Below are 10,179 nucleotides of genomic sequence, written 5' to 3'. Positions count from 1 at the left end.
GGCTAACGCAGAGCCCAACATCTGAGGCTTTCGTTTATGCAGTTCGAGACATTTGTCATTTTTGTCATTCTCTTACCTAAACATTGCCAGACTTTTCCAGGGGTACTTCTATACAGTTACAGAGTTATGCAAATCACAAAACATGTCATTCCTTTACAAAGTTTATTGACAAAATGGCAAGAGTGCCAACATGAAATGCTGCTCTGATTAGCAACTTTATCAAAATAAAACTGAAATTTTTAAAATACTTTTGTCAAAATGATTGCTGATTCATCAATGACTAGAAGTTTTCAAATGAAAGTACAACCTCACCAGTCTGTAAGTGGTGATCAGTAAACACAAAATTGCATTTTGAGTTTCACTTTGAAATTATTGGAGATTCTGGACATTGTGTTGTGCTTTTTTTTTTTATATAGTATGAAACATTACTTTTTTACACTACACATAATGGATAAAGTTTGTTTAAAATATTTACTGTATGTATGGGGGATAATACAAACTAGAAAGTGTGGCATCATTGGTATCTGTGCAAATAAAATAATGAAAGCAAAGCAGAAAGGAAAAAAACAAACACTTTATAGAAATGAAAAAGTACAGGAAAAAAAGGTGACAAACTATAAATTGTAAGATTAAATCTGATAACAAAAATGAAAAGTATAAAATGTATAGATAGGTATGATGACTTCCCATGTTGTTTCACTGTTGCAGCAATAAATCACAGTTACCCAAGAGTGTGTGTGTGTGTTTTAGCCTAACAGCACTCCGCCACATAAAACTAAGGTGGTCTGGAAAGCCTGCACAGCTCGAGTATTTTGTGTGAATATGCAGTTCATCATAAATAATGCAACACTAAAAGAAACAAACCTGTTTAAAGCGATGGTGGAAATCTTTTATTATTTAACATCATAATGTAACATCACAAATGAAGAAACAAATTGTGAAGAAATGTTCCAACTGAGAAAGGGGAGAAAGCAAAACACACAAAGAGACACTTCAGCCTTTCTTTCAGTTGCATTTGAGTCAGCGAGTGGTAGAAGAAGAAGAGGAAGAAGGAGTTTCCAGGCAGACAGCCATCAAGCCAGTGATAGGAAGTGATGTAAATAAAGGGCTGACCAGAGATTCGCTACTCAAGTTTGTCATGCAGCGAGCCCGACAGGGAAAAAAGGCAAACACAGCAAAGAAACGTGTGCAAAGATCCCCAAACAAAACGATTTCAAAGTGACTGATTTTAATGAACAATGAGATCGACAGCAAGTGCATTTGTACCTTTGGTTTAACAGGCAGCTCGGACTTGAGAAATACTAAAATGAATCACAAACCGGAATTTCCATGTAGAATTTAAACAGGAGGGAGAAAACAAAAATCGAGCAGCAGAACCACACTACAATTTCACGCTCACCTACTCCCTTTTAAAATGATCATTCAACTCAAAACTGTTCATGTACACGTTTCAAGGCACTTAAAATGTCACATATAAGAGACATGCATCAAAGTGCTTGGGGATGTTGAAAGAAGCTCTCCTAGTGCATCTGAAGTGTTGACATTCCTCTAAAATGGTCTAACAGTGGCTGCAGATGGCCAGTTGAGGCTAGCTGGGCGTCTCGTCCAGTTAGGCTTAGCAATGCGGATTCTGTATGTGGCAAGTATCGGGACAATTTAGGTTAGCAATCCAGTTTTGCCCTCTTGTTACGTTGCATAGCCATCACCAAAGCTATACAGTAAGATGGCCACTTGGTCTGCAGCAATGACCAAGGTTACCACACAAAGTAAATGTCACATTTACAGAACTACTGGCTCCTTAACTGCCAACCCTAAACAGGCCCATCAGGAATTTTCAGCCAATCATCTGACTAATGGGATGTTATTTTACAGGCAGGCCAGCCTACATTCTGTGCTCCTTTAAAAGCAAAGAACTTCAACTGTTAATTAAGCACATAAGTGGGCATGGGACTTTTTCCTTCACATGAACACGGCTGCCCTTGAGGACAGGATTTCAGCTTTTAAAGCCCTAATGTGTACTTGGCATCACTGTTTATCCCTCTGCCATTCTCCCACATAAGGCGACATCTAGTTATGGCACATAAGATGACCGTCTATTGGACTCTGCTTTGTCTTTTCATTAAGAAACCCGAATCTGGCAATGAACTGGCATTTGTGCCACAACTAGAACACAAGGGGACTTTTACACACCCAGTCTTGGCACAATGAACAGAAGCCTATATGAAAATTACAACCACCACATACAGTTTCAACAGAATGATGAATAAGTTTACAAAAGGTGGGCCTCTTAATTAGTTGCTATCAACTAATTACTAGCAGCACATTCACTAGTAAAATTTTGAAATTAACAAAAAAAAAAAAAAAAATTACATGAAATCAAATGCGATCATAAAACCCTTTACTGTCTAACCGATTCTTTTTATTATAGCTTTATATTATCTATAGCAAAGGCAACATTATACAGTCAGAATTGCTAAACATTAAAATTGCACAAACATAATAAAAATGCAAAGAATCCAAAACAGAAACCAAAACTCAGCAAAGCCTAATCTATTCCTAGTTTACAAATCAACTGATAATTTTTAAAAAATTACAACTTATCATTTAAAGATCAAGAACACAACGTAACTGTCACAAGATTGCACGGTGCAAGTAATTCAAGACTGGTAGATTGTCTCAATGCTCAAAAAGGTGTGCATAGATTTTACTAAATACTACTTCTGATCACCTTTGACATTTCTTTCATTTATTCAATTTAATGTTTTTGTAAATTTTCATGCTAATAAATAAATGAAACATACGGCTATTTTAGCAGCCTACTTAAGTCACAAAAAACAAATTCGGCAAACCTGCTATTGTATTGAATTATCCGAGTTACTTCACGATTTAACAGCATGCAACGAGCATGATTTTAAAGGAATCCCGATCTATTTAACAGGACAAACTCGCAGGATTATTAAAAGTGTTTATGGCAGGAGAAAAAAAAAACAAAAACATTCACTTCAAAGCTGTACCTGCAAACTGACCTCTCCCTTAATGACTTTCCATATAAACCATTATATAAACCTTACTCCTAAAAGGGAGAGAGAAAAATAAAATTATTTTATACATAATTGGAATAATTTACACAAATTATAAAAGAAAAAAATGAAACTAGCACCGGGCCTGAAGTTTACAGAAAAAGAAAAATTCAAATGTTGAGGAAAAAGCCCCCTGAATTGGTAACTGGATGTGTATAAATACACGCCGTTACTGGTTAAGAGGCTCTTATTTTATTAGAAAGCAAATGACCAGTGGGATTTCACCAAGGTTGGCACATGCATAAGGCACTTGACCCCAGCTTTTAATTAATATATATATCTTCAATAAAAAAAAAAAAAAAAAAGGTTATTTAATAAACCAAATTTTTCCATCGTATTCTCCTGGAGTCTATTTGCATCTTATTCATTTTATTAATTTTGAATTTCTCCATTTAAGCTCACATTTGTTCTTCATGTAGCAAAACTGAAAGACTATAATATCTGTCTTGAGTACATGTAAGTCTTTGGTTGTGAAGACACAGCATTACTTTAATGTACTAGGTGACAACAGTCAAATTAAGCAGTAATATTCTGTTTATATGTATATAGGACTGATCATAGATAGATAGCACTGTATCACTCTGGCAAAAGGTAAAGAAAAGGGGGACTGGTAAACATTGCTATAAATTCCATAGCCATCCAATTTATAACAATGTTTTCAGTGAGGGAGGTTCACGGTGTTAGTGACACGACACCTTCAACTGTCTCAAGAGTCTCCAGACATGTGCTACACATCAACGGTTTGTGAAAGGAGCTGAAAAGAGAGATTACTTTGAAAAACTAAAGTCTGTCAAATGTAGCAAGTCGTCACAATGGCTTTTACAGGGTGTGGTAGTTTCTGTCTTTAGATTTGCAAAACTTGTAAAGGAAGAAGATGACCGCCTGTAGGCCCAGAACTAGCACTATGCCTCCAATGAAACTGGCAGCATCAAAGGTGTTCTTCTTCTGAGGTGCCGCTGTGGGAGAACTTGTAGAATTGGAGGTGGCTTATGGGAAAAAAAAAAAAAAAAAAAAATTATTTTTCACAACACCAAGATTTTGAATTCAGTGCTATAAACTTAAGCATTTTGAAAAGCATTTTAATTATAAGCACTTTTTGCTCAGTTTCTTTCATGTTTTCTTCCTGAACCGATTACAATATGCAAGTTTTTGAGGTACCTGAGACCTCTTTGTCAGGCAGGGAAGAGGAAAGGAAAAGAAGCATCTGCTCAGATACAAGGGAAACAAAACACGAACAGAGACTTCAAAAGATGGGACCAGTCAGTCCCACATTGCTGCTTCGTGATATGACCAATGTGTGCCCCAAGAGTGGAACTCTCTGAACGCCGCAATTCATTTCACTCATTTGCTTTTTCTCTCCCTTTCAGCTAGTCTTTAGCCATTTTGTTTGTAGTATTCATTAGCAGTGCTGCTACACAGCACGGGTAACATTTTTGGCCCCAGTAATTGGTCCAGCATAGAGCAGACACTTCCCTAGCCCTTGGGGACACTTAAGACAACTGCACCACTTTAATCCACTCTAAACTAGTTCTGCTCCTTCTTCCTGCTGACTTCAATACATTTTGCAGAGCTCACCAAAGTTCCTGAAAGTTTCTGGGATTTTGAGGAGAAGTGAACTCTGTGGGGTTAACTCACTGGTCAAATACCATAACTTCCACTTGCACTGTGGAGACTGACTGGTGGGATACTTGCACTCCATTTCCAAATAAAAAAAAAAAACTGAGTCTAGATATGTTTTTTCTTATTAGGTAAGAAAAATTGAAAATGCTGCCTAGAAATTTGATTGCAAAAATATGCTGTATTACAAAACACAGTCAAACAATACTATTGTATTGTAACACATGTATCATAATAACATTGCACTGCGTGGGCCCAGACAATGAGAGAATGGTCATCCTCACTGAAGATAAAAGGACTCTGTGTCCAGAGTTGATACTCCTGTAACTCTGTAATGCTTGTGATCTTATTTTATTACCCTGTCAAAACACCTAAACTCTGCCTACGCTTTGATACAAATTGTCTATAAATGCCATATGTAACATGCTTTTATTTTTCAATTGAACTGGCAAACACAATTGCCAGCCTGATACAAAAAAAAGAAATTGACAGCCTTCAGCCTACTGTATATATGTATATGACAAGCGGAGTGGTGGCTCTGAGGCTAGGGATCTGCACTGGCAGTCGGAAGGTTGCCGGTTCGAATCCCGTAAATGCCAAAAGGGACTCTGCTCTGTTGGGCCCTTGAGCAAAGCCCTTAACCTGCAATTGCTAAGCGCTTTGAGTAGTGAGAAAAGCACTATATAAATGCAAAGAATTATTATTATATACAGTATTTTGCTGGAATATATTTTTGCTCTTAGAAAGACTCTCCTTCCTGGACCACGCTGTACTACAAATTCTTTTATAATGAAAAAAAATCGGCAGAACATGAAAAACGTGTTAAAATGTAAGACAACTGAAATAGGTGCTGCTGCAAATTACCAGTGGAGGAATCAATTTTGATCTTTACACAATAAAGAACATTAGCACATTTTACACCAAAAAAGCATGCATCATTGGAATAAATGTATAGTTTAAAGAAGTAGGAATAAAAGTAAGCATTACTTCAAAGCATTTACATGAACATGGAATCACTCCGTACTCACCAGATGTGTGAACAGTGGTGGTGGGTGTAGGTTTTACTGTTGAACTATGAGGAGCTGGAAAAAGACACAGAATGAGTAATTTCCTTAGCCTCGTTTCTATTAACGTTTTAGGCAAATCACAATTCCACTGCAAGCCGAGTTAAATGTGTTTATCACACTCTGGCACAACGTAGAGCACAACAGTATTCTTACTAAGATTATTGTCACCAGAGGTCTGTAACAACTTTTTAAAATAAAGCTGAAGTTTCCACATACAGCAGATGTAGAATGATCAAAAAGTCAGAAAAAAGGAAAAGACAGAGTGCATTAATATTTGGTACAGAAAGTAAAAAAATTGATTGTTGCATCGTCATCTACTGCAAATTACATTATTTTGCATTTATAAATAAAGCGTTAATTCATTTCATTCTTTCATTATTTTATCCACAATTGCATTAGTTTTGTAAAAAAAAAAAAAAGTAAATAAATTACTCAGAACAGTGATGTTCTCATTCATATTATAAAGAAGTAATTAACTTGGCAACGTCATCAACAACAGGGCTATGTTAAACTATTGTGTTCTCATTACAGATGACTATCATTTTAACCAATTAGCCTATCCCCGTCTAACCATGCTTGGCCTCAAATTTCAGGACATGGAGAAGTGGGTGCAACGTAAAAACAGCCCTCAACAAGGCACATTTCTCACAGGGAATGCTTGTACTCATACACAGATACTCATTCACATCAGCCAATTAAATGTCTCTTGAGATGAGAGAAGAAACCTCAAATACCTTGAGGAAAACTCTTGCAGAAACAGGACTGCCATGCAAGGTCATCAAGGACGGCTTACTTAAAACAGTCACTTGGCCTTTGCTGGCACTGCTGCCTTTACTACTGTGTCTCCTCATTCAAACTTAGGCTTCTGTGGGTATGCAGTGTGGCACTAAATGGATAAGATGTCAGACTTTGACACCAAAACATCTGGCCTGTTTTAATACTATAGGTGTGATTTTTCAAGTTGCCTGTGGTAAAAAAAAGTAAACATTATTGCAATCTTACTGGTTCCTCGACAGCTTTAAATTAATTCACATATGATTAGTAGGGAACTATCAAGGGGAAACGTAACAATTTTGGGCTTTCAGGTTTCAAATATGGCATAATTCGATAATATCTGGAAAAAGGACTAACTTTTCAGTTTTCGTTGAAATAGTGTGCTTATAGTTATTTCACAACAGGAGAACCAAGAAGAATGAAGTCTGACCATTACCTAAATATCTTAAATCTCTGTATCTCCGTCACGTTTACAGACTATTTTAACACTTGTGTCTCATACAGAGAATAAAAAGCCATATATGACTCTTACCTCACACAACTTATTAATGCATGTACTCCGGAGCTTACATTACAAACTTCAGATAAAGAACTAATTAAAATGTCAAGGATACATGTTTAAAATTAATTTAAGAGCAAATTATTTATGCTTTAGCTCCTAATCAATTTTGATATGTGAATCCAAGGGCGAAAGACATTATCTGAGCTCAGCATATCCTTGCTATTGTACATATTTGCTGACTAAATCGATTATTTTGTGTTTCAAGAAGTTTTGTTTTGCCTTATTATCCTGTTTTGGCACATGGTACTGCTTTGAATTGACAAAAATTCATATCAACTCCAACATTTACGCTTTCCTCTTTTATTAGTATTATTTGCCTATCCCAGTGATGCTTTGTGGAGTGTCCATAGTGGTTAAGGGGAGTTGGAATCTAGGACTACAATTAAGAATCCTAAAAATGATAGCATTCTCAACCCCATTTCAACTTACCCAGGACTTCAGGAGCCTATCTGGCAGCACTGAACATAAGGCAGGAGAAAGGCCTGCACATGGCACCAGTCCATCTTAGGGGGCACTCATGAATATATCCACACTCACACAATTTAAATACAGTACTGTATATCTGTATTTCTCTGTACATGCTGAATGATCTTTATATATGTAGAAGGTTTGTTTTATGTTGTTTGCTCCAGGTGCACACAACTAAAACTTGAACAATTGCCTAGCTGCTATCTCTGAAAATATGCAATTATGTGAGATGGCAACAATCCGTGTCACATAAAGGCACACCTGGTAAATGAAAGGGTGACAGCTATTATGCTTCTAGATTACTGTATTCCATGAAAGTGCATCACAAAGTCAGCTGCTGCAGTTGAAATTTCTGGACACAGATGTGGAGAGTTAAAAGGTACAAAGAGCCATGTTTGTTTAGAGATTACTTTATCAGTTACACGCAACTTTCACTCAGTTTCAGTTACCTGTAGGTGATGCAGCTGTTGATGCGTTGATTGATGTGTTGGCTGTAGTAGCTGGTGCAACAGTGGTATGGTTTGCTATGAAGTGAAGAAAAAAAGTTAAAAGATGCAGCAATGGCAGCAACATACTAAGATGTAACAAAAAAATATAAAACTAAACATCATTTACATATCATTAATAATCAAATTAATTTAGATATTCACCAAGATAAAATAACTTAAGATTAAATTATTTTACAGTATAGATGAAATGAAATCCAATAATGTGTGTCAAAATACAAAACAAAGTTTAGAAAAGTACAAAGTGTAGAAAATACAAAGTATTTAATACAGTCACTGAATGAAAGATGCTATAAAAATTTGGCACAGCTCACTTAGCTTAACAGGAGGATGAATAATCTCATTGCCTGTGCCCACTACTGATGAAATGCTAAACGGTTTTTCTCTGAAAAGCTCCTGGCCATTTAACATTTTTCACTGCCATGGTGGCCAACAAACTAGGAGGATATAAAGGAACAGAACTGCCAAATCTTTAAGATATACTGAAGCTGTAGAAACTAATGATTGATCTTAAACTGGTGAGGAAGGCAGGCTCTATTGTTGGCATAGAGCTGGACGGTTTGACATCCGTAGCAGAGCAACGGGCACTCAGCAGGCTCCTATCAATTATGGAGAATCCACTACATCCACTAAACAGTGTCATCTCCAGACAGAGGAGCAGTTTCAGCGACAGACTGCTGTCACTGTCCTGCTCCACTGACAGACTGAGAAGATCATTCCTCCCCCAAACTATGCGACTCTTCAATTCCACCAGAGGGGGTAAACGTTGAACATTATTCAAGTTATTGTCTGTTTTTTACCTGCATTTTTTATTACTCTTTAATTTATTATTTTTTGCTGCTGGAGTATGTGAATTTCCCCCTGGGATTAATAAAGTATCTATCTATCTATCTAAACTTGTCCGTATCTGGCTTTAGCAGAAGGTGCAAAGCTCACAACAATCATCACTACAATCTAAGCAAGTACGTTGAAATGTAATATAGTATATGTAATATTTATGCAGACAGGGGAAAGAAAAACATCCTAAATTGAATTGTGATACTGTAAGTTCTTGTAACCAAAGAAAATATAGTGTATTTTCAATCCTGTGAAAGTATGTACAGTAGCATAACCCTCCAGCTTTTGTCTAGACACCATACTGAAAGTGAAGGTATGGCATGTGATGTAGTGGGATTTTACGGTTGCAGAGCAACATTTTGATGTGATCAAGATAAATTAGCCACTGAATTTGGGAAATTAATATTCATTTTGGATGTGCTATTTCTGACACATCTGACCTTTTTCTATTGTTTGTAGGTTTATAATGAGGGATATTAAAATGGAGATGTAAGGTATGCAGCAAGGTAACATCAATTTATAAGTAAGATATGTGTAATCTACAAGCTCAGGCTCTTATTTTAATTACATTTTGGCCAGGCGCTCAGCAAATGCTCATTTATCTTTGTGGGTACCAATCTGTGGAACTAATTCCATGATTTAAGGACAGTCCTCTACATTAGTATTCAAAACAAGAAAACTACACACATTCAGCCTATCGCAGAGCTACACCTACAGTGTATTTTATTTGACTTTCTGTGTACATCATACTGAACAACTCTCCAAATTCAATTGTTATTATTAGTAGTGGTTGTTACAATTTAACTGCATCAAAACAGTTGTCTGTCACTGGAGTCTTTTATGCACAGAAAATTAAGTTTGACAGTAAACTTTCCTGTAAAATTGCAAAAGGATGACAACAAGTGAGGCTGCAATACTCCACTACTCTATGCGGCTGAGCTGTAACGTATTCCACAGCTTGGATCAGGTAGGAAGGAACATTTTCGGAGAAAGGGACAGCAAAGCCACATCATGTAAATCAAAGTGTATTTTATTGATTTCATTTGGATAATTTGTAATAAAAAATAAACTAAAAAATAATAGATTCCTACCACTATATTTTCTATGTTTATTGCTTTGTTTTAAAGCTTATCATTATGCTTAAACTAAGCATAATTATGCTAGACTGTAGCACTGCTATACACTGGTCCAAAACTGAGGAACAATAAGAAAAAGCCGAACAAACTTTCTTAGGAGACTGCATTTCTTTAATTTGACAAGTGACATCC

At 36.3% G+C, this 10,179-nt stretch overlaps 1 protein-coding gene across 1 annotated transcript in view; it reads right to left on the bottom strand.

Moving 5' to 3' along the window:
* Nucleotides 1–867: 867 nt before the first annotated feature.
* The window catches only part of cd164 (CD164 molecule, sialomucin), a 71,896-nt gene continuing 62,584 nt past the window's right edge, over nt 868–10,179 (bottom strand). The window contains exons 4-6 of the mRNA XM_028797608.2: nt 8,018–8,092; nt 5,726–5,779; nt 868–4,066 (exon numbers count right to left, since the gene is read on the bottom strand). Coding sequence (XP_028653441.1) covers nt 3,900–4,066; nt 5,726–5,779; nt 8,018–8,092 — 296 coding nt within the window. The 3' untranslated portion in view covers nt 868–3,899. The remainder of the gene's footprint in view (nt 4,067–5,725; nt 5,780–8,017; nt 8,093–10,179) is intronic.

This window comes from Erpetoichthys calabaricus, chromosome 3 (assembly GCF_900747795.2).
Source record: "Erpetoichthys calabaricus chromosome 3, fErpCal1.3, whole genome shotgun sequence".
In the NCBI taxonomy this organism is placed as follows: domain Eukaryota; kingdom Metazoa; phylum Chordata; class Cladistia; order Polypteriformes; family Polypteridae; genus Erpetoichthys; species Erpetoichthys calabaricus.
This window is presented reverse-complemented; position numbering and strand designations above follow the sequence as displayed.